The 25,042-nt window shown below is 39.0% G+C and overlaps 1 protein-coding gene across 1 annotated transcript in view; it reads left to right on the plus strand.

Annotated features, from left to right (window-relative positions):
* Positions 1-25,042, plus strand: part of LOC139954390 (Fanconi anemia group D2 protein-like) — a 36,058-nt gene that overhangs the window by 6,651 nt on the left and 4,365 nt on the right. The window contains exons 10-37 of the mRNA XM_071954162.1: positions 121-245; positions 646-733; positions 1,060-1,164; positions 1,722-1,810; positions 2,642-2,738; positions 3,220-3,255; positions 7,191-7,334; positions 8,402-8,536; positions 9,125-9,256; positions 9,966-10,073; positions 11,004-11,159; positions 11,751-11,870; positions 12,265-12,341; positions 13,250-13,402; positions 14,328-14,550; positions 15,215-15,323; positions 16,511-16,601; positions 17,252-17,504; positions 17,785-17,895; positions 19,023-19,151; positions 19,553-19,671; positions 20,084-20,197; positions 20,788-20,915; positions 21,390-21,489; positions 21,942-22,067; positions 22,481-22,685; positions 23,218-23,367; positions 24,228-24,374. Coding sequence (XP_071810263.1) covers positions 121-245; positions 646-733; positions 1,060-1,164; positions 1,722-1,810; positions 2,642-2,738; positions 3,220-3,255; positions 7,191-7,334; positions 8,402-8,536; positions 9,125-9,256; positions 9,966-10,073; positions 11,004-11,159; positions 11,751-11,870; positions 12,265-12,341; positions 13,250-13,402; positions 14,328-14,550; positions 15,215-15,323; positions 16,511-16,601; positions 17,252-17,504; positions 17,785-17,895; positions 19,023-19,151; positions 19,553-19,671; positions 20,084-20,197; positions 20,788-20,915; positions 21,390-21,489; positions 21,942-22,067; positions 22,481-22,685; positions 23,218-23,367; positions 24,228-24,374 — 3,570 coding nt within the window. The remainder of the gene's footprint in view (positions 1-120; positions 246-645; positions 734-1,059; positions 1,165-1,721; positions 1,811-2,641; positions 2,739-3,219; positions 3,256-7,190; positions 7,335-8,401; positions 8,537-9,124; positions 9,257-9,965; positions 10,074-11,003; positions 11,160-11,750; positions 11,871-12,264; positions 12,342-13,249; positions 13,403-14,327; positions 14,551-15,214; positions 15,324-16,510; positions 16,602-17,251; positions 17,505-17,784; positions 17,896-19,022; positions 19,152-19,552; positions 19,672-20,083; positions 20,198-20,787; positions 20,916-21,389; positions 21,490-21,941; positions 22,068-22,480; positions 22,686-23,217; positions 23,368-24,227; positions 24,375-25,042) is intronic.

Genomic DNA, 25,042 nt, shown 5'->3' on the forward strand with positions numbered 1-25,042 from the left:
GGCGGTTTGAATGTAAACATAGGTCGGATCGTCAACACTGCAAGCCTCTCTAGTACTAGTACTACCACTATGCAAATTTTTAAATCGTACTGACACCACTATTGATGTATTCCCTCCTAGGAGATGACTGATAAGATGTTAGAGATGGTCAGTGTTTCCTCAGTCTCTGTTCAGCGAGAGATTATCTCTTGCATTCCAGAGGTGGTCAGTGACAAGGAACACACTTCAGTCGCCACTAAGCTACAGTGAGTAACGGTTACCAAATTTACACGAAATTTACACTTTCTAGAAATAAACCACAAAGGAAACTAGGTAGGTTTTGTAAATAGTTTGGGGTTTTGAACAAAGACAAAATTGACTGAAGCGGGACTTGAACCAAGGACCTCCGGATCAACGTACCCAAGGGCAAACATTATTTCCCAATAACCATTATTTTCTTTCTTTTCTTCTGTTTTTTTTTTATCGTGGAATGGTCTGTTAGCTATCCCTATGGGATATTATGCTTGTTTTTCTTTAAGGGGAAATCAAACTATTGCAGATGAGGTTTTTTTGACATTTTGTTATGGATATGAGCTCTGATGGGCTCAGTTTCGTTTGCCATTAACATTAATTGTTAACAGTAAATTCTTTTATGGTTTGTCCTAGGGAGTTGTTACTGAGTAGCAGTGACCTCACCGTTCCAATCCTGGATGCACTCACTAATCTCAATTTGACCTATGACCTGATGATTGAGGTAAACTAGTGTTTTAATCCTAAGATACTTAAAATACTCTTTCATTCTTAGTTTTTATTTTTACCATCTAAACTCTTTTGTTTTATATAATATTTCAACAGATGATAACTATTTTTCACATCAAATTTGATTTAAGAATTTTTGTAATATTTTCCAAGCATGTAGGCCTAAAGATGCCTTTGTAGAGAAAAGAATTCAGAAGGAAAATCCCCAAAAGGCGCCCGTACACCTAACTATGTGTTTTGCGTTGTCATTTAGCCTTTGAGAAAGACTCTGCTAGGGTCGAAAGGTCAGGCCACTAATTCTATTTCATTTGTAATTTGAAGGTGCGTAATGCTGCATTGCAGACCCTGGTATCGGCAGAGCTTGGAGACCACCCTGTTATTATTAAGTTCATCCTACAGTCGGTCAAGAAGGATGATGCAGTAGAGGTACATATATCAAAACAACGTTTACAATAGGTTCAACTTAATTCAGGGCGAATGGTTTGATAAATGTGCACACAGTTGGTTCCCAACATGGCTTTAAATGGTGGTGCAGCTGGTACAGAATCCTATGAGAATTGTTTTAAGTGGTGCATCAAGGATCCCACTATGTCATAATTTTGAGTGATACCAGGCGGTGTGGGGGTGACCAATATGTCCCTGGCTACAAGGTTACCATATACACTATGTCGAGACACTACAGGATTAGTTTGAAAGGTTGCTGACCATCTGAAACCATCCGGCTATAGTAATGCACATAGGTACAGTGCATGCACAGCTCAAAACCACCTGAATGGTTTGGAGTGGTAGTACAGCTTATCAACAACACTGCTCAAATGGCACTGCCATGTGTGTCCAAGGAGGTCAAATGCCAAGTTGGATATTGGATGCAGAAGTGCTATATCTTACCCTTTCTACTCTCATATGTGTGATAACTAATAATATCTGTTCAGCGTGATGTTATTATGATAATATTCATTACTTATTATGCTGCAATATTTCAGGTTATCAGTGAGCTCAGGAATAATCTAGAGTTTACTTCGAGTGTCCCTGAGAGGTCGTCATCTTCCCAACTCCATTCCAAACAAAGAGGGTATGTTATTGGGAGGGAAACCAATTACATGAAAGACTATGTGGTTATAACTGCACCCTTTTTGCCAAAAATGCAAATACCATGGTATTGTGATGGGCAACAATATTAACAGTAATTCTTCAAATGCTATATTATCTAAGATGAAATGAAAGAACTGTAATAAAGTTACATGATTTTTTAGATTTTCAAGCATTTATTAATTATTATTTTATATAAATACAGTTTTCTGGCAACAGAGTCGAGCATTCTCCTGGGACAGAATCGATCAGAGACGATCAGAGCATACTGATCGAAACATTGAGTTGTTAATTGCCGGTTCTTTTCAGAACCAACGCTATTCTAAAGAGATATTCACATGTCTTACCGTAAACCTCTCTTGGTTATAATTCCACCATGCAAAGTTTCACATCCTACTAACAACTGTAGAACTAATTTGCCTCTTGTTGCTGATTGCCATGATCTAGATGGAATGGCTATAAAATTGTTACATCGGTGGATGGGTAAAAACCAAAATTATTATTTGTTATCCTCGATTCAAATTCAACATCTATGATATCATTGCGGTACCCGCTGCCATAACATGGGATTCGAACTGCCTCTAGCTACTGGGCAATCTTGGTAGTCCAGTTGGTAAGACACTGCTCTAGAATTGCAAGGGTCGTGGGTTCGAATCCCACCCGAGTAACATGCCTGTGATATTTTTCACAGGACTCGAAAAAGTACTGAGTATACAGTGCTAACATACATCGGTGTATGGGTAAAAACCCAAATTAAAAAAAAAAGTTATTGTTTTCTTGGTTATTGTTCACGCTATATAATTTCTTTTAATAGGTCCAACAGTAAGACCAATGACAGCACTTTACTTATCTTGGACTCCATCAAAACCAACATGCGCTTCCAGAAAGTTGTCACCGGGGGCTGGGTTAAGGTATGTCAGCACAGTTTGCCTTATAGTCCACAGTATTTAAAACTACTGGTTTAAAACTATTTCATGCGCTGACCCGTCGCTAGCGACCAGTTTACATGTACATGTATACCTTCAGTAAAATAATTGTAAATGAAGACTAAAGATCACACCACCACACAGTTTTCAGAATAGGAAAGAGGACACTTGAGGGTGCTATTGTGACCTGTTTTGAGGGGTTGCTTTTTGTAAAAAGGAGTCAACAATTTTATATGATCATATGCTAGATTTATCACTGAGGGGAAGAAGTTAGGGGGGCGACTTGAATCATAAAAATTGTGTTTAAAATCAACAGTTTTGAATAAATAATCCTTTCAGGTGTCTTTAAATTCACCTGCTTGAGATTCAAAACTACACTTGGGCAAAAGATCTGGGAAATTTTAAAGAGAAAGTATTATACCAAACCTGTATATTTTTAATTTCTTTCTCTCTATGCCTTTTGCAGGCAATAGAGAATGTGCCCACTGCTTCCGATCACAAGGTAAGGCGTGATTAATTATTTTATCTTCAAGTTTCAGGGTAACATTTTTCATCTTGAATAGAATTTTAAAAACAATTGGTGGGAGAGTATCGGGGCCAGGATTTTTTATTTCATTCTTGTTAGCTGTTCCGACCTACCGTCGGAACAGGTATTGTTTTCGTCGAGATTTTTATTATTTTTATTATTATTCTTTGTTTCTCGCCAAAACCCCATTGCATTTGTACACGTTTTTTCTTTAAGCCTAATCTCCCTAACCATAATACGAAAGAGTGAGTTTATTATACCAAATTGTAGCTTAGAACATAAGCTTTACTCTAAATGCAAAACAAAATTAAAATCTTAATTAATTAACCACGTAATCTTCATTTGAATATAACTGGATGCAGTCGCTTCAATGCTATTCTTAAATATTCTCTTTGGTAAATGCCATACAGTATGTACCTATCATAAATTGTGACTTCTTGAGATGAGTATACGCATTTGAATATAACTGGATGCAGTCGCTTCCATGTTATTGTTAAACATTCTGTATGGTCAATGCAATTCAGTATGTACCTATCATGAGTTTTCACTTCTTGAGAGAAGTCTACTCAAGTCTCCTTTTGTTGTTTTTTTACTTACGTTCTGGACCACAGCAAATTCTCCTTTTATTCGTTTCCTAACCGAGTTCTGGACGTACACGAAGGCATAGGGTTTTCGTTTAACGGACGTGCGCAATTGAATAGGGGTTTTTGACGACGACGACACACCACCGTGTCCACACATTTACACTAAACTAAAACAGTTTGAAGATAATGATAGTTAAAAGCTTCCCTTAATATATTACTTGCTGTGGTGTTGTAGTTTTTGAGAAATTAGTGAAAAAACTGTCAACGTATGACTGGGACCGAGTTGGTTTGGGACCGAGTTGACCGGCTTCGTTTCAGGCGACGAGCGTGAACGACGAAAATAGAACGCCAGGGATTTTGAATCATTTACGGGTGAAGTCACCTTGTTTGCGCCGGGGACCATTTGCCTAAACTAATTCAAGTATTTCGCTTTCTTTTCGGAAATTATACCATGACATACAAAAACTCTTTGGCAGGAATACAAAAGCAGCGATTTTATTATGCTGACGTTTCTCTTGTGGTTGAGTGGGTCATTTGTATAAAGCTGCTTATAATGAATAGGCAAAACATTTTGCTTTATAAAAAAGCATAAATTGAGCAGAATAGTGGCTGAATGTTATAGAGCTGCTTATATAATCAATAGGCAAAACACTTTGCTTTAAAAAAAATTGCAGATCAGCAGAATACCTTGATTCACAACTTGTACTTGTATTTGCTGTGTTTAGCTGCTTTTTGTGTTTAAAAATCTTTTAGTGTAGTTTGGTCCAGGGCCAATGGCTTTTAAAGGAAAGAATCGCATCGCTTACGTAATCATGGAATTGTGCTTACGCTAAGCGTATTTAACAGCTTAAAAGGGAATGTGTTCTTGAGCGTCACAATTCGCAATAAAAAAAGCTACAGTTGACTAATTGTGCTCAAGTCCTGCAAAACTGAAAACAACAGTGACTTAAAAATTTAATTTGCATGCTCAGGATAATACCCGTGGTTTACTTACGTGCAAAAGTAGGCCGGGGCGACTAGTGTGCTTTAGTGTTAAAGTCGCGACTACAAATTATTATTTGAGTTACGACTACAAATTATTATTTGAGTCGCGACTACTATTTTTCTCTACTCTGTTATAATCGTGCTCAAACGTTGACTACAAAAATTGTCCCGACTACCTGTCTGGTGAAACACTGGTTGTGTTGCTTCTTACTATTCGCAACATATAATATAACGTGCGCTTGCAACACTTTGCGGCACAAGTCTTGAGAATCCGTAATTTATCGTGACAAGCGTCGTAGTTGGGTTTGAGGGGGCGATTAGTTGAGTTTGTAAATTTCACTAGTCACCCAGGCCTATCATGATGGGAACTTGCCTATTAAGGTTTTATTGCGAATTGCAAAATTTCAAGAGAGGGCATTGCGAGCGCGAGTCGTAGAAACTGCATAGTAACCGCCCCATATTCCTTCCCAAAATGCATTGCGGTTCTGGATCGCAATAAACCTTATGAAAAATCTTGTGCAAATGGGCCCAATGTCGTGCTCTGCTCTGGAAGCAAAGATTCAGTGCTTAGCAGAAGCAGTGAATTCTGCGCTTACGTCAAGCAAAATACACTGCTTAGCAGGGTTTTCTTTTGTTTGTGTGCTTCCAAGCTCGCACATTTTATTCCGCGCATGCACATTAAGCCGAAAATGGTGATCGTAGGTGCAGAGTTTGGTGATTACGAGTTCAGTAAAATCCACTCGAACAAGATCAAACATCAAACCACCAACCAAATACAAGGATATTATCCTTAAGTAGTTTGTCACATGGCAATGGACTCTAAAGATACTGGCATGAACTCAAGAAACCAACCAAATCAAACAATCCTGAGTCAAATGCAAGTTTTTACATTATTCAACTAGGGACCACTTATCTTATATACCGCCCTCTATTGACGAGTGACTGAAAATCCTTGCAACACCATATCTCAAGAAGTGCAGGACCAATTTTTACACTGTAGTGAAGACTCCGTGGGGCATGGACATTAATTTTGGAAAACTGTGACATCAAGTTGACCTCTACTTCCGGGTCAACCGGAAGTGGGACCATATCTCAAGAGTTACACAACCGATTAAAACAAATTCTTCAGTTATAGACTCCTTAGGACTTAAAATTTGTTGGGAAAAACCGTGATCTCATTTTGACCTCTTCTTCCGTGTCAACTGGAAGTGGGACCATATCTTAAGTACTATTCAACATTTTCAAACTTTTTTTCAGTTATAGGCTCCTTGGTCATTTTAGCACATAATCCAAGCAAAAGAACACGGAACAGCTTTGTGTTTGTTCACAAACACCTAATGTCTAGTTAGAGAATTGTTTTGATAATAAAGGGTGCGTTCGTTTAGCTTCCCTGGGTCGACCTTGATGTGTGGCGTTTTTTTTTTTTCCAGGACGAACATGGGTAATTATCTGCACACGTTCGTCCTGGAAAAAGAAAACGCCACACACCGGGGTCGACCCGGGGAAGCTAATCGAACACACCCAAAACCACAGAACCTTCAAAAGTACATTGGACTGTACAAGGCTTGAGGGAAAGTCCACCAGACCACACAGCTTTTATTTTAGCTCCACATTTTTACTGGCCCAGCAGTAAGACAAGAGAAAAAGCTAAATAGCTACAGCATGCTGCACAGATTGTTTAAACAGTACAGATAATAACACATTTTTAATGTTTCTTATGTATAAATATTCTCCCGTGCTTTTTAAATTATTTATACAAAAAATGTAAATCTGTATTTTGTAAATCTGTCTTTTGGACTGCAACAATAATAAACCAGTAATAATAATAATGGGGGGAAAGTTCAAGCCTGACTCGTACCTCCAGCCGATGACATGCGCCGCAATCGCAAAGTTTGGTGATTAACAAATTAACAATGATTACTTTTCGGTCTGGTCTGGGGTGAGATTGGAACTGGGGCCCAATGAGGTAAAAGGCAGGGAAGAAGAAACCACTAAGCTTAACCTCAAGATCAATGTCTCAAATAAGGCTCTTAATACTTTATTTCCACTCCTGAAATTTTCTAAGGGCTGGAGACCGTTCTATCTCATATATTGCTCCTAAAATCTGGAACTCAATATCTCGCTCTTAAGCCAATACATACATGTATGACTTCCTTTTTGCTGTTAAAAAGCATCTTAAAACATTGTTTGTTGAATGTTTCCTCTGTGGTTTTCATTTGTTTTGTTGTAGGGCTTTGCAGCAGCTGGAAAAGGCTCTTAATTAAATGCTGTATTATTATTATTATTATTATTATTATTATTATTATTATTATTATTATTATTATTATTATTATTATAATTTAGGTAGTGGATATATTCATCCTGTTGATTGCCCACACCATTGCTGCCAATCGGAAGAAAACTGTGGAGAGTTTGTTCCGAGCCAAAGTACGCGCTGGCTTCTTCACGGAAGGTCTTCTTGAAAAAGCCTTCAGCTCTCATGCACAGGTTTGTCATCAATCTTCTCATTTATTTAATAATAACAATGGCTTCTTATAAAGTGCGCATATCCATCACTCCGTGACGCTCAAGGCACTTCAAAGTTCAGTATTTTCCTGCAAGGGATGTGGGATTACGATTTGAATCATGAGACCTACTCACTTTAACAAACATGTAGCACCATGCAATGGTTTACTAGGTGCTGTGAGGCAATCAGCAGCCAATCAAACCAGGAACACCGGGGCGAACCCCTTCTCTTTTCTGATAGGTGCACTGGGTTCTTTTACTTGTGTTACACAACACACAGGAACATTGGTATTACGTCCCATTCGAAGGAAGAAGCATACGGGTTAATTGTCTTGCTTTAAGGACACAAGTGTCATGGCTGGGACTGGAACCCACACTCTGCTGATCAGAAACACCACAGCTTGAGCTCTGTGCTCTTACATGTTACTGTTAGACAATGATACTTAATTGTGTAGTTTCAGCAAATTTGAGTTGGATAATAATAACAGTTGTATTGATAATCACTAGCTCTTAAGTAGTGCACTTTACAATGACTGCATCAATGCACTTAACATAAGTGCCCTGGGGTGGATTTCACAAAGAGTGAAGACTAGTCTTATCTCGAGTTAGGATGATTCCTAACTTAGGACTAGCCTTAAGTTTTCAAGATCTCCTAGGGACTAGTCCTAATAACATTCCTGTAATATCTGTTTATCCCTAGGGAGTATACAGCCCTGGGCTGCCGTGGCACTCCGAAGGCTTTTTCATACACAATATATAATACCATTTTATACTCCTGGGTGAAGAGAAGCAATTATAGTAAAGCATCTTGCTGATGGACATAATTTTCACGACCTGGGGTCAATTTCACAAAGATTTGGGACTAGTCCTAATTTTGGACTAGTCCTAGGAGATATTAAAAACTAAAGCCTAGTAAGGAAGAGTAATTTAGTCCTTACTCTGATAAGAATAGTCTTAACTCCACCCTAGGACTTTTGTTTTGATCAAGTAATAAACACTGAGGGAAACTGAATGGGTATAATTTATTGTTTTGCTTGTTTTTGTCACAGGTGTTACGAGACTACTTCACATCGATTCTGTCCCTAGCGAGTGTATTGCTTCGTTCACCAGAGAAATCGGTCTGTCTCTTTGCCTGCTCAATCTACCGTCAGGCATTCCTTGCATTTGATATGTACTGCAAACAGGTAAAGAATCTTAAAGACACTTGGACACGATTGTTAATTGTCAAAGACCATATCCTCACTTGGTGTATCCCAAAATATTACATCTGTGAAAATTTTGACTCAATTGGTTAAGTTGCTAAAGAAAGAAAATACCCTATGTTGCACAAATTTGTTATCTCAGAGGAACGATTTCTCACAATGTTTTATACTATCAACAGCTCACTCTGAAACAGATCAATGCTAAACATTATTTTGAGAAATTACCGGTTGTTTTTATCATATAAAAATGTAGATACAATAAAACTAACATGTGAAAATTTCATTGCAAAAAGTGGTCGCCGAAAATCCGGAGCATTGTTTTATACTATCGACAGCTCACTCAACAGATCTGTGGTAACTAGTGATCAAGCACGTCATTGTACCAGACAATATTGAAATCTAACACGCAAATGGCTTATTTCTGATTCTGTGTACGGCCAATCGTAAAAACTGCACCTTTTTTTATGAATGTTACAACAACCCATGCCAACAACCCAATATTCAAGTCAGTTTCTTTTGTGGTTTATTAATTGAGTTTTGATTGATAAATTCTTTGGTTTGTTTACACAGGAGGTAATTGGCTCTATTGTAGCCCACATTGGTAGTGGCCTTGAAGGTGAGGTAGACGCAGGCTTAGATGTCTTACTTAGTCTGGTTGACCAAAATGCTAGTGAAGTCGCCCCTTTTACCATCTTCATAAAGGTACGTGAAAAGCCAACAGCATGCACTATATTCATGTGATTTGTACATAAAGTATTATTTCAGTTGGTTTAATTGGAACTGATTAGGAAAAGTCTAATGTTCATTCGAACATTGGACCGTTTTAATGCGTGGGATTTTGTTTTCTTCACATGTTCCCATGTGCTCATATTCATAACTTTATGGAATCCAGGGAAAAAAACAAAAAATTGAAAAGAATAGGTCTCCATATCAAAATTCTAAAGAAACAAAAGTCCTTGTCGAAACAAAGGAAAGAACAATAGTCTCAACAAGGATGCATGTTGGGAGCGTGTGTATATATCTGTTCATAATATGACACATCCAACAGCACAAAAAGTGCCAATAACAGGAGGTCGTAAACAAGAAAAGTTGTTCAGTTTTAGATGTTGGAGGAAAATCCCTATGGTAAAAACCCATGCAATCAGGTAGGAAACCCAATTCACATGCAAGGCCCTGGGTCTGAGGTGGGATTTGAACCAGGGTCCACAGAGATGAAAGGCAGGCAAAGAAGTGGACAAGAAAACGGGCAAAGGCAGTATTCAATTCATGTTAGCAACCATACTTGAAACCATTATGGTTTGATTCTAGACTGAGCTCCACTCAACTTATCAGGTTTATAAAAAAATTGTCAAGTTATTATTTATCGATTAGAGTTGAATTTGAATGACTGACTTTATTTTGATCTTGACAGGGTGTGTTGGACTACTTGGCCAATCTATCCATGCAACAGATCCGCAAGCTGTTCTCCGTTCTGGCTGCTTTGGCCTTCAGGAATGTCAGTGACAACCCATCCATACAGGTCAGCTGGACACTATGAACTTGTTATATATCTACACATCTTTTGGGGTTTTAATACGGCTTAATAAAAATTGGCTTTGGTTGTTGTCCATGGTCATGAGGGTGAAGCCGAAGATACTAATGGACCCTTCCCGTGAAATATGCTAATCACATTCACGCATGTGTACAGACCCTGTTGGTTGGCAAACGCCATAGAGTTGTGCACTAAGCAGACGCGCAACTGCATCATGCACCCATTAGCCGTGTACAAAACAGCGCGATGTTCCCTCATTTTGCCAACCAAAATGTTAGTGCGCAGGCGCTATGTTCAATTTACATGTTTCATGGGAAGGGTCTATTGAAGATGGATAAGCCCAAGGCCAGTAGTTTCAGTGTCGGGCCAGTAGACTGGACAGGTCCGATGGTCCTGGGTTGTTTTTCAATTCAACATCTTTGTATCAAATGCACATGATGTTTATACTGAGTATTACCGACAAAACAGGTGTTTATTCAACTAAAACATTTGTAATAGATTTTAAATACCCGCTGGCAAAACATAGCATTCGAACTGCCTCTAGCTACCGGGCAACCTTGGTAGTCTAGTTGGTTAGACACTGCTCTAGAATTGCAAGGGTCGTGGGTTTGAATCCCACCCGAGTAACATGCCTGTGATATTTTTTCACAGGACTCGGGAAAGTACTGAGTATACAGTGCTAACACACATCGGTGTATAGGTAAAAACCAAAATTAATAAAACATTTGTGATGATGAAACTTTTCATTGTGATTCTGATCTTTCTAGCGGACCTTGTGGACTTTCTAAAAAAATATATTTTATCAGTAGGATACACTGGGGGAAGATGGGGCCACCCATCTGAAAAGTCTGAAGAGTTGGAACATTTGTGTTTTTTTTAATTGTTATATTGTTTACGAGGATTTATTTTCAATTACAGGATGAGCTTCACATTGTCATCAGGAAACAACTCTCCAACAACAACCCTAAATACAAACGAATTGGTGTGATTGGTTCCCTCATGATTGTACGCAACATGGCGTACCGTTCAGGCACTGACCAAGAGGGAAAGCTCTCCAGCGACGCATTTAGTGGGGTAGGTCACTATTCATGTTGGCTCACCTTTGTTTGAATTTTATTTTATTTCACAAAAAGTGACGGCCATTTATCAGAGGGAATATCTGTGAAGTTATTAAATTACTATTTTACACAATAAATGATTACAAAATGTGTTTCTCCTACAAACGATCGGAGCATACTGATCATGTGGTCCAGCCAAAGGTTCACAAAAAACTGTCACAAAAAAAGATATTTATGTACATTCCATTCCCGCAACCTTACATACCATGCAAAGTTTCAAATCCTTCTCATGCACTTGGTGTAACTGCAAACCTTACTAGATTGTATCTCCATAATGCAAAGTTTCAAATCCTTCACATGTTTATGGTGTAACTGCACTTTACTAGATTGTATCTCCACCATGCAAAGTTTCAAATCCTACTCATGTACAGTACATGTACATGTACATGGTGCTACTGCAAACCTTACTAGGTTGTATCTCCATCATGCAAAGTTTCAAATCCTACTCATGATACAAGGTGTTGCCACAAACGATACTAAATTGTATTGCAAAATCAAATTTGAGTTTTCCTTAAACAAGAGTTTTGAATGTCCATGTAAACCTTAGGTGAAATCTCTAATTGAGATGGTGAGGAGTAGCAGTAACGGAATGCCTGAAGCATCTGCTTTATTCCTTGACGAGCTAGCCACCATCATGGAGGAGAGACAGTTACATCCTGATGTAGAGGTGAGTACAGTTTGTCATCTTGGGAAATAAGACATCTGCTCCAGAGTGAAGCTGCATGTGTGTTTTGAAAGATGCTTAAATTAATATTATCTTTAGACGTAAGTGCCATAGACATTACCTCAACTTGGTATGAGCGTGTTAGTCTTGTAATGAGGTGCATGCTGGTCTAGCTAGTGATCAAGTTTGGTGTGCCATTGGTTGGTTGAAAAGCTATTCTGTGACTTTACCAGTCACCCTATAACTAATGGTGTACTATTCTGCCCGAATCACTCATGCCGCGTTGTAGAGACCTTTCTTTGCTGCGATGCACTATTTTACCTTTATACAAATTTCAAAACCTTAAACCAGTAAAATCAATATTTGTTCTAATGTTATGTTTGTTTATTTTTCCTAGGAGTATATTGGTGACCTGTTCTTGAATGACTTTCAAGACGACTTTGTTGTTGACATTCAGGCAGACAACGTCTCTGGGTAAAACGAGTAATTTGTCTTACCATAATCTGGTTACCAGCACAAATAGCATGTCACATGTACAATTTGTGATTGGTATCCTGCTCATTTCTGCTAAGCAGAAGCCATTATAAAGTCTCAGACCCTTTACCTTAAGGGCAATTCCATAGTCACATTACGGTCAGCGGCATTACAGTTTTTGCAGTCAATTTAGCCACGCCTACATGGAGCCCAAAGCTGGGCCCTTATTTGGCAAAATTGGGTTCAAATACATGTACATACCTTGTCAACAACCTAAATAAATTGATTTTAAACGTTAGCTATAACTTCTAAGTGGAAAGAAAGTTGTGAGAAAGTTGTGAAACAAATTTTTTTGTTTGTTTCATGTCAATGTTTGCTTGGAACTGCCTCAAGGCTTACTAATATGTATCTCAATACGGCTGACATTTTGTAGTGGTTAAATCATGAAGCCAACATTGAACATTTTTAAGACCAGAATCCGCACAATAAATGAAACAACATCATAAAAATAGTTTTAACAAATTCAAAACCTGTGAAAGTTTAAACTTAGTTGTTCATTGGAGTCGAAAGAAAATAATGAAAGACCCTCTTACATATAGACCATTATCACGCTGTCACCATCTTGGTCATGTTCCCTGTTTCCAATCGCAGTAATGAACTTTAACATTCATTGCGCATGGTACCAGACTAATATTTGGTCCAGCCTTAGTTTGGTTACAATGAGTTTGAATGGAGTAAGATCAAGATGACCACCGCGATAAAGTTCTATCTTCACCACTTTCAAACATTTGGTTTTGGACTCAGGAAATCAACCTTCACATGATTATCAGACAAATTGCTCTGGAACAGTCATCGACTCAAACTTGGAAAAGCAGACAAAATATTGACTATTATTTGTTTTCTTTTAGAAATTACTCCTTGCCATTGAAGGAGGAATTTGGTTTGGAGGTGGAGGAATCCCAAGGTGGGGTGGCAATTAATTTACTGCCTCTACTCAGTAAAGCTGAGAGGGCTCATCTCAACCTCGGCTCCTTAGTCAGTGACGACTCGGAAACTGAAAGGTATTGTTGGGGTTTTTCATTTGGGTGGCAAAACCTCAACTTCGTGTATTTATTATTTTGGTTGTTGGAAGCCAATGGCTAAAACGGTAGACCGTTCCAGTAGGCTCCGCCCACGACGCACGTGTGGGCAAGAACACATGGGGCTCTCCATTGCCTTTCTGCACAACTCTGCCACGCGCGCCAAGATCTGCGCACGCATGTCAGACCTTAGTGTCGGACCTTCGATGCGTTGTGATTGGTCAATACGCAAAGGGGCAGAGCTTAATGGAGTGGTCTATTCTAGCCAAGAATCCCATCAGAAGAAGAGAAAAAAGGAAGTTTGATTTATAGATGGGGGAGGGAAACCCAAAGGAATTATTCTACGGGAAAACCTAGCCAATGACTATCAGAAAAGTGATCTGAATCACTGTACTAGCCAAGAATCCCATGAGAAGAAGAGAAAAAAGGAAGTTTGAATTGTAGATCGGGGAGGGAAACCCTGAAGAAATATTCCAGGGAAAACTAAAGCAGTTGGGTAAGGACTGAAAACCCAATCCATATAATGCTCCTAGTGGGATGTGAACTGGGTCCTAGAGGTTTTAAGGCGAGGAAAGACACCACCATGCCAATTCCACCAAACTTCATGAGACTTCCTGTATGGCAACCAACAAATGCAACCCTGCTACTGTTGTTCAACGCAGAGTCCGCTTTGCTGGCCACTGCTTTCATGCTACAGACCAGGTCATACCTGACGTGTTATACTGGAGACTGCCATGCCCTAATAGAGGACGTGGACCTCTCAGCTACATCAATGTAATTGGTAGAGATACAGAGTCTAAAATTGAGGACCTTCCAAACATGATGAGGGAAAAACAGAACCTCGGTTGCGACGGCTAAATGATGATGATCATCATAATTTAAAAAAGCACTGGTTTTTTATCATCAGTACCCAGATTGTCTCCCCTCTCTGCATGGCACCTCACTTCCGCCTCCTAAGAATCTGTGAGCAAGTTCAGCACGACGGTGACCTGGAGGGCATTGATGCCCTCCTTGGATGTCCTTTATACACCGTCAGTAACGACGTCTTCTCAAAGGTTGCTTCCTTGAGCAAAGAGGAGAGAGAAATGCTCTGCACTTGCCTGTTTCTTACTATCAATTGGTTTAGAGAGGTAAGATTTGTAACACAGTGTTTAAAATAACTCAAATGGCCTACATGTACATCCGCAACCCAGGATTTAGTGAAGACAAACACAATAGAAAAGAAGTAAAAATAGAAAAGTTGAACATATCAGAGACATTTTAAAACTACTGTATTTTGTAACTATCTATAATAATATAGACCGTATTGAATAACCCCTTTTTGCTATGAAAAGTCGCCATCTTGTAGGGCAAACCGTATGCGCAACCAAACGCGTACATCAATGAAGCACGCACAGCATGCAACATTCCCGGTTTGATTTCTACGGCACATGCACGCACACACGCACGCACACGCACAGATGCCATCTTGTAGGTCAGATATTTGAGCCGCGTGACGTCATATTCAATACGGTCTATAAATTTATTTATGTTGCCCCTAAGATGCAAATGATTAAAAGTGCATCACATGTTAAAATGCACATAAAGGAAGAAAAGCTACTGTAGAACGATCACCAGGCCAGTGTCCAAACCACAGTATGGGGATATGACTGTCGCACCAATAGAGAACTAAAAGGTTCTCATTACAAAGGCCTATCCCTATTGGCAACGGTAATGTTTTGATCTTTTTATAGGAACTCTACCTATGTAAAGAATGAAGTTTCAAATCTTGTCAAACTTTTGTCTTGTTACTAGGTCGTGAATGCATTCTCAGGACTAACTGATCCAGATATGAGAGGCAAGGTTCTCGCCAGACTCCGCAACATCACTGAGGTGCAGAAACACATCCAGACTTGTTTGGAAGGTAGGCCTTAAAATAAAATAAAATTAAAATGAGATATCGCCCAACTCACGAGGCTTGACAGCCACTTCAAGGTGAGGGCTACACTTAATAATAATAATAATAATAACCCGTTTTTATATAGCGCTTTTCACACCCGGAGGGCGTCCCAAAGCGCTTCACATTATTACCCCTGGTCACTGGGCCTTAATTCACTCCTTAAACCATCTCAGCTCCCTGGTAGGGAGTATGCAGCCTGTGCAACATTAATATGCGCTACTCGGCTAAATCAACCACAAGAACCATCTCTGCCCTCACAGGTACCCATTTACCCCTGGGTGGAGAGAAGCAATTATAGTTAAGTGTCTTGCTCAGAGACACAAGTGTCACGACCGGGATTCGAACCCACACTCTGCTGAACAGAAGCATCAGAGCTTGAATTCGGTGCTCTTATCCGCTCGGCCACGACACCCCACTTCACATACTTGGGCTACGACCCAAATCAATTGTCACCCATTACACATTGCCACCTACTCATGGGGCTGAAACAGAGTAACCCCTGTCACAGTTGATAAGGATGTAGACACTTAACCATTGCTTCGTCCTTCGGATAGGACGTAAAGCCGTTGGTCCCATGTGTTGTGTAACGCATGTAAAAGAACCCAGTGCACTTTTCTAAAAAAGAAGGGGTTCGCCCCGGTGTTCCTGGCTGTGGCCGCTGTATGCGCCGTAGCACCTTGTAAACCCTTAGAAGGTGCTAAATAATTGGGTCTCAAAATTCATCACTGCAATAACCTATCTTTCTGAAAGTTTGTATATTCCCAGCGCCTTGAGTACCTTGTTTGGTAGATACGTGCGCTATATAAGACTTCGATATTATTATTATTATTATTAGGCATGGGTGTCATTCGACAGGAGCCTGGCTGGTAGAGCAGAATGCAATACCGTCCCAACTTTGTATGAAGCAATTATGTTTAAGTGCCTTGCTCATAAGGGCACAAAAAATGTCAAGACTGTGAAAGGAATTCACACTCTGTTGCTGACAACACCAGAGCTTGACCGGTGAACAAGACCACTTGGCCATGCCACGCCACTCTGAGAAGATCAAGATAGGGAGATTATAGTTTTGAGAGCTTCCACCTCTTTTTGTAAAATGTATAAAATAGTTATCTGTTGTAAACTATTATAATGACATTTTTTTTTCTACACAGAAACACCTGGTTTCATTCCGCCCATGGCAACCTTTGACAGTGATTATATCCAATCTAGCCCCTCTGGCAAAAGAGGACGGAAAACAAAAGAGTAAGACCAACATTCCTCATCACTGCTTTTCACTAAAAGTATATTCTGGTAAATTTATGAAGATAGACCTCAAGATGGACGGAAAAAAAAATTCTAAAGAATTCTGTGTATGAACTTTTTGGGGAATGGTATGTATAAATAGCATGCAGCTATTAGTAAGCTATTAGACAAAGAATACTTTAGTTTTTTCAAACCGTTTTAATCCTGTTTGCATCTTACATAACAGTAGATAATCAAACAAAGTTGTTATATTCACATGGGGGTTACTACAAATTGAATTGATACCTCACCATGCAATGCCTCAAAACTTATAATAATAGTAAAAGTGGCTTTTATATAGCGTGCATATCCCTTACTTAGTGACGCTCAAGGCGCTTTAACATACAGTATTTTCCTCAAATGTTCAAGATATGGGGGACTACATGTACGTTAACTATGATACATTTTCCATTCTACATAGCACCATGTAATGGTTTGCAAGATGATGTGTTGCAATATGCTGCCAATCAAACCGGGAACACCGGGGCACCCCCTTCTTTTTTCTTTTACACAACCCACGGACCAACGACTTTAGGTCCCGTCCAAAGGACGAAAATCAAGATCGTCTGGTTACACAAGTTTTCTAATTTATGTTTTTTTTTTTCTTGTAGGAAGAAGAAGAACGCAGCAGTATCGTTGGACGACAGTATCACTGGCCACTCAAGTACTCAGAATACAACCCTAGATACAACACAGAGTGGATCACCAGAGAAAGAGCCAACGACCGAGAATGGGAAAGCGTTCCCCTCTATCGACTTGGCCCAGTACAGGACACATTTCAGGGAGCTAGACATCGAGGTCTTTAACATCCTCGGCTGTGGTCAGGTATCCAGAAGGGTGGTGGATTCTGACTTGCACACACAGGTTGGTTCTATTCTCCTTTTCAAACCAATAGAACCAGACTATGATCGGAACAGGAAAAAGTCCAACCAAGTGATGGTTCAATCAATCTTGCACAATTTCCGAAAGGAAGTTAGCTCCACAAGTATTCTGAGAGTCTGAAATTCAGATCCATATGTTTCTTGTGGGAGGATGAAAGATTTGTATAGTTTGGTCTTAATTGACCTTGAGATGATCTGTGATGGTTAATGTTATTAAAGAAACAAAATTTCTGTAACATAAGATATTTGGGTTTTTTTAACAGGAAGAAGTTGTGCTGCGTCTTCGGCCTCCTGAGCTCCACTTCCTTCTTGAAGACTTGAGCCTCAAGTTGGACCATGCACTTGTGGCCCCAAAGAGATTCACTTTCCTTAAGGTGGGTATTATAACAAGTACAAGGGTCTCTTTATCCTGTTTGAAAGTTAGTACTCATCTGCTCTATATGCTGGCATAATTAATAATAACAGGTATCAAAAAGATCAAAGCGCTGTACAAAGTAAGACGAGAAAGTAAATACAAAGACAGGGGTTACGGGAACAAAAATTGTTAAAGACGTTTCCTGAAAATGGCGGTAGTAGAAGCATTTCTGATGTTGTTGGGGATAGAGTCCCACACTTTGGGACCTTCAAATTAAAACAAATTTATGAGTTGCCCTGTTAGGAAGCAATGCACTATGTATGCTAAGTAAGTTTTAGACTTGATGAGGGCCCAATTTCATAGAGCTGGTTAGGGAGAAAATGGTGCTGTACAAGATGAAAATAGTTTGTTGAAGTATGTATGAGAACATTGGGGGTACCATATGCCCTAAATCATGTATGGTAAAACAGCAAGTAAAAGTAGACTGGTCCCAACCCAGGTCAAAATTCCAGTTGACCACTGGTTCAACTGGATAGTGACCAAATTCGTCCATTTTCCATATTAACCAACTGGTTTTGACTAGGTTTAACTGTGTTCAACTAGGTTTAAATTATAAACCAGTTGGTATCTGTCCATTTTCCATATTAAACCAACTGATTTTAGCTGTGTTTAACTAGTTTATCAACTGGTTTTCAAGTAGTTCCAGTTAAACCCAGGTTCCAGTTAAACCTAGGTTCAACTGGAATTTTGACATACGAGATATAGGTTAACAGTATACCGATTCCAATCGGAACTAAGAGCCTACGAGATGACCTCTACAAGAAACAAATGCCAGCACACTTTCCAGGATTAATAAGCACTATCATTAGGCTTGACACTCACAAAAACTACAAATCACAGGAGTGGTGACGCTCAAAGCAGAATGTTTAACAAAATGTAGGGAATTGAAAATATTGTTGCAGGATTAAGATTAAGACGGTTCCACCAACAAAAACGTCAATGGTAAAAAGCTGTTGTCTAGCATCTTTCGCAATTAAAGAGTTTATTTCAGATCTTCAGGCTTCTGAGTAACTTCTCCTCAGTCATTTTGTAGTCAAAAGAGAATACTCCTCACAGATCTGATTTCTTATTTGCACTCTCCATCAGACTAAAGGAAACAAGAATGCAGGGTTCACTCATCTGAACCGCTTCTCCCCTCGTCAGATTGCCAAGAGAGCCGTCAAGCTCCTCCCTCATCTCTGTCAACATCTGGAATCCACAAGCGCCTTCTTCCAGGCAAGTAATCACACTCAGTATAACAATCAAACATGAGATGACGGAAAAATCAAATGGTCCTCATTGGCATTTGAACCCAAGACCCAATCCACAAGCGCCTTCTTCAAGGCAACTAAGAATATTTATTTGTCCATAAAGAAGACACTTTAACCATGATTGCTTCGTCCTTTATGGGATGTAAAGTTGTCCCATGTGTTGGTTGAATTGGCAGCATATTGCGCCACATCACCTTGTAAACCATTACAAGGTGCTTATGTAAAAGGAGTACGTTTCATTCTTCAGCCATACCCTCGCACCTTGCAGATTGATACTGGATATTGAAGTGTCTTGAAGCTTCACAAAATGATGGATATGAGCGCAATATAAATTGTTGTTGTTATTGTCCTTGTCCGAATTAACAGACTTTGATGGCTGATAATGATGGACTGATAGACGGCCCAGGATCCCATTCTCCCGAATACAATGAGATGGTATCGTGTCTCAACCTCCTTCTGAAATCTCTACTTTCCCTCTTCTCTTGGTAAGTATCAAGACTTTCAAGAAGGGACGATTTGAGCGGATACATTTCTCCTGCCAGTTGTTTCACTTCATCTTGTGAACTTGTTTTCATGCATTTTTAAATATTAATGATGTGTAACTTCAGATTTGTTTACGTTCCTTAAATTAGTTTCTTGCTTGACAGCAGAATTGGATCGTCTTCTGGAGCATGCTAGATGGGATGGGCACTACAAGAATGTTTTGTTATACATCAAAAATAAAAGCTTTAATGATGAAAAAGGCCTCGAAATTTACACCGGACCACAGGCCTAAGGCCAGTAATTTTAGCAATGGGCCTGTATTACATGTAGTTGTATCTTGATGTTTGTAATATAAAGGTAATAAACCTAACTAAACTTTACTATAATCCTTCATTTTTACTTTGTTTCTTAAAGGAACGGATTCCAATCCAGTGAAAGTAAAACTGTTTTTGAGGATGCATTGACAGTTCTCACAGCCCGCACCAAAAGCAGTAAACGATCACAACTCACTTCCAAACAGCTGCACAAGTAAGTTTATATGTGGTGGGGTAAGTTAAACACAGAGTATATCAGTCCGGTGGGATTCGAACCCACGACCTTGTCATTGCTAGAGCAGATACCCATAGTAGACACTGAACGTCTTAGGTAACTGTCTAAAAACAATTTCCTTAATATTGGTGTATCCCAATTGAAATCACACTTAACTAGGAAAGATCATGCCTGCACAAAATCTCTTTAAGCTGTCCTGCCGTCGATTTCACCAAACTCTTCCTAACTTAAGATTAATCTTAGGACTAAGGATGAGTCCCAGCCCTGCACTGTAGCATGCCGACCTTAAGTTTAATCCTAAGTTAGGGTTAGGGTTAGCGTAATTTTTTGCTTAAGGAACTCGATGAAATTGGCCCCTGGGCGGAAGAAATAGAAAGTTGGCTGGGACTACTACTTTAGTTTATAGGATCGTTCTTAACTGTACCATCGCTGAGTGAGTTCTTACATTGGTCTCAACATTTCGACTAGCTTGCTCTAGTCATCGTCATGATAAAGATAAAGGATATGTACGCTATATATGTCAGAGAGACAGATTAAATTTTAAGGATACATTTTTTTATGAATCCCAGAAATGCATTCACCTATCTGGAGAAGTTTATGGAGACATTGCCTGATCTACCCAGTGCTGTTTTGCTCCTCCGTCTCCTTGTATCGCTGGATGAGCTCACAGATGCACCAGATAATCGCAAGAAGTTAGGTAAGCAATAATTCCTAACAACCCCTGTATCTTTGTTTGGTTGACTACTAAAATTAGTATTCAATCTTTTAGTTGCCCCCATAGACCCTATGCTCATAGTGCAAGTTCTCTGAACAAGTAAATCAATTCCTCAGTGTCGCCAGGCCTTAAAAATGTCTGTACCCAGCCAAGGATGTTTTTTTAATGGGTTCTTTTCAAATATGTAGTATTTTACAAGTTGATCCCACACAATTATTTCAAAATGGGCAAGCAACATTAACTGCTATTTAAGGGTTCGGGTACCTTTCTGAACAACACAAAACATAAATGTCCACATATTTACATTAAACTTTGACAGTTAAAAGATAATGATAGTAGAAAGCTGTACTTGAAATATTTCTTGCTGAGGTGCTATAGTTTCTGAGAAATGGGTAAAACGATCTCACAAAAGTAGTTTTTGTATCAGTGAGTTGAAAATTGATGTTTAATTTGCAGCCAGCTTGTCCGAGGGACTGTTGAAAAGAGAATGGCTTGGGTCGGACGGTCAGAGGGAGAAAGGAGCTAAGCACAATGAAGTCTTACAGAGACTGATCAAGTAAGTCAGTTGAGTTTATGAGACTGTGTCAGTCACAAATATTTAAACATTTTTGAAGCAGAGTGGATAAGAACACTGGGAAACCCTGGGGTATTCTTCAAACGTTTAACAAGAACCCTGTGGAATAGGGACCTACGTGTACTAGTCACGCCTCAAATAGTCGCGACTTTGACACTATTAGCGACATACTTTTAATTTCCAACTTGACATTGCGGCATAATGTTTGCCGCTGTGGCAATATAGTAAAATTCACACTGAAAGGATTGTGTCACTGAGGTCTGATTGTCTTTCATAAGTAAAATATGTTGTTGTTGTGAACAACACAAATGGTTCACTGGACTAAGCAATTAATAGGTGCGACATTGACACTACGCACCAGTCGCCAGCCTTAGTGTCCACTGCCTTTAAGCCTGCCATTGTTTATTGTCTCTGTCTGTGTCTGTATGTTGCAGAATCTACTTGAGCCATACCCCTGATACACTGAAAAGCATCCAGGACCTTTGCGCTATTGGGATACAAGAACTGATGAGCACTGAAGATAAGAAGGGATGCTCTACGACTTATCCCACTCTCCACAGGTACAACAATTATTTGACAAATTACCTCTTTTGGGTTCGAACAAAGAAACATTTACTTGAGTGAGACTTGAACCTCCTACCTCCGGAATAACTTACTGGTTTACAGAATTTGAGAGACTTCTCAGTTCTAAACGAACTGGTTTACAGAATTTGAGAGACTTCTCAGTTCTAAGCGAACTGGTTTACAGAATTCGAGAGACAATTCTCAGTTCTAAAAACAACTCTCCTGTTTTAAGGACTATGATAAAAACTATTTAAAAATAATCTTACCACCAATGCAACTAATATCTATTAAACATTAATTTTGCTTGATGGACTACCAGTTTCCAGTTACCAGATTATCCATATATATGATTATGGTTTAAACCCCAGACTAAAAATAATATATTGCATAAATTTGCATTCCGTGACAGGGCATCTTTTGGTAGCTTCTATCGCGTTATGTTTGAGCATGTCATCATCTGCATCAAGGACATGTGCGTTGGGAAGGCGTCTGTCGGGCCACGCATGACCGAACAGCGGCTGATCCGATGGACCATGGCAGTCCGGGTTTTCCAAATTCTGATCACCATGCTGAAAGAATTTGATGCCAGGAACAATTTGTCATCTGCTCTGAAGGTAAAAGCAGTCTCAGTAATATTTGTAACACTCCTTTCGTATTGGTCTTTGAACAAAATTTTGTAATGTCCTAAATGAGTTATTTGTCGGAGTATCGGTATGAAGAAACATGCCAAAGACAGGCCAACAGGGGCTAAATTTTCATTAGTATTTTTGTTTTTGTAAATTTCAAAGCCAAAATATTTTTAAACTCCACAAAATGGCAGAGTGTATATTGTTCCATTTGGTTGTATTTTCAGAGGCAAACTTGTATTACTTAATGATTATTCACTATAGTTAATACAACACACTGTATATGTTTTTGCATAAACAACTTTTAAAAAGGATAAGAAACAACTCCAAACCACACTTTTTCTCGCAACAAGTTTTGAGAGATTTGAGGGCAATGATGACACCTTCAACTGAACTTTGTGACACAAATCTTTGTTCTGGTACTTCACTAAACAAACAAAATTCAGATTAATTTAATATCAAACTAGATGGACATTTTTGACAGCTTTCTTTTGATGTTTTGTTTTTCTTGACCCACCAGTACGCAAGACAGTTTATTGAGCTGTTTTTGAGACACGGGATGCCTCTGTTGGATAAGCTCTTCCCAAACCACAGGGATGATGTGATGGCTCTGTTTAAAACCCTGCAGCAAAGTACACGGAACCTGCATCACATATGCGGTCACTCAAAGGTTTGCTTTGTTCACATGTTTACAAAAGAGCCACAGAGCCTGGACTTCCTGCAGGCATGATTTGTACACAGCTTAATGGAAGAAAATATAAAATCTTATATTTTATGGAGATTGCACTGTCTAATTCTTATCAACTTTTGATATGATTAAAGGAGGCACATCTCAAAACTTGTCCAACTTTTACTTTCATAACTCTTGGTTTTATGTGGAAATTATGACACAAAATGTCAACTTTCCCATTGGACCAGTGTAGTACAGTGTCTGCCAGAATACTTAAAGAATGTACAAGGTCACACTTATTGTAAACAAGGTTCACATGGTCTATAGAGCGCCTTTTCCAAAGGATACAAAGCGCTGGGGAGAATGCGACCTAAAAACCAAAAAGAGAATAGAGAAATAAAAAGCCAAAATGCATAAAGCAACAGAATGCAAAAACACATTAGATGGAACGAATAAACAGGTTTGTTTTTAAGAGCCCTTTAGACTGTTCTACAGAAGGAGCGTTCCAGATATTAGTGCCATTACCAATAACTTTTATTGTATTTATATTTGGATCAATAGGAGGTCAAACATCAAGTCCTGGTGCTTATTAAAAAAAACTGTGTTGAATTTTCTTCAGTGGCAATGACAATTACCCCAATAAACACCCCAACAAAATTACCGCAGGTGGGCACAGAAAATATTACAGAACACTGACTTATTGTCTTTCCTTTGTCGAGTCAGGGTTTTATTGTGGCAACTTCTAAAGGAAAACATTACTCAAGAAACTCTAAAAGTCCCGGAAAAATAACACTGTGGAAAAGGTTTCAGAATCTTGACTTTATGAATGTGGTTAATAAGTTTGAATTTTAATTGCTCAGGTTGCAAAGGACGTATCCTTGACCAATCATGTACCAGCCATGAAGCGTATTCTGGAGCAGTTTGTGTACAGAGTGAAGGCATTGTTGACCATGCATAATTGCCATGAAGCATTCTGGTTGGGCAACCTCAAGAACAGAGACCTACAGGTAAGAATCGTTTTTATAAAGACTAAATATGTCCAAACATTATAAGAGTAGTCGAGCAGAAGAATCAAAATTTTGATTGAATTAATGGACCCCTCAAACACACCTCCTACATTTATCACTGGAAAGGTTCATATCTCTGATTTGAGGTTGGTCATGATGTGAAGCTGCCATATTAGGAAAAATGTGTTTTTAGTAACATTTTGGTCAAAAATGTGATTTTGTATGAATATGTTTGTTCTTTGGAACACACCTCATCCATGAAAGTAAGTTGTGAGAGCCAATATTATTGTTTGAATAGAGTGCTTTCTGACATCACTTCAAAACCAGGGCCTTATTTCGTAGTGGCGTTTCAGCCTCCAACAAGTATCTGAACACAACTGTTTTTTATCAAATGGACACATAAAGGATGTGTTGCTATGTATACACATTCAAACCGGGTTATAATAATAATAATAATAATAATAATAATAATAATAATAATAATAAGACTTGTAATGCGCACGTATCCACCCTGCTGGGTGTTCAAGGCGCTGAAAAAAAAACCCAAAAACCAGACACAACAAAAATAGTCCTTGAAAACCTGTGACATAAGATAAGTTTTGAGAAGAGATTTGGATATTGTGGTACAAAGACAAGATCTAAGATTAAGTGGTAGAGAGTTCCAGATG

This window comes from Asterias amurensis, chromosome 2 (genome assembly GCF_032118995.1).
Source record: "Asterias amurensis chromosome 2, ASM3211899v1".
Taxonomy (NCBI): domain Eukaryota; kingdom Metazoa; phylum Echinodermata; class Asteroidea; order Forcipulatida; family Asteriidae; genus Asterias; species Asterias amurensis.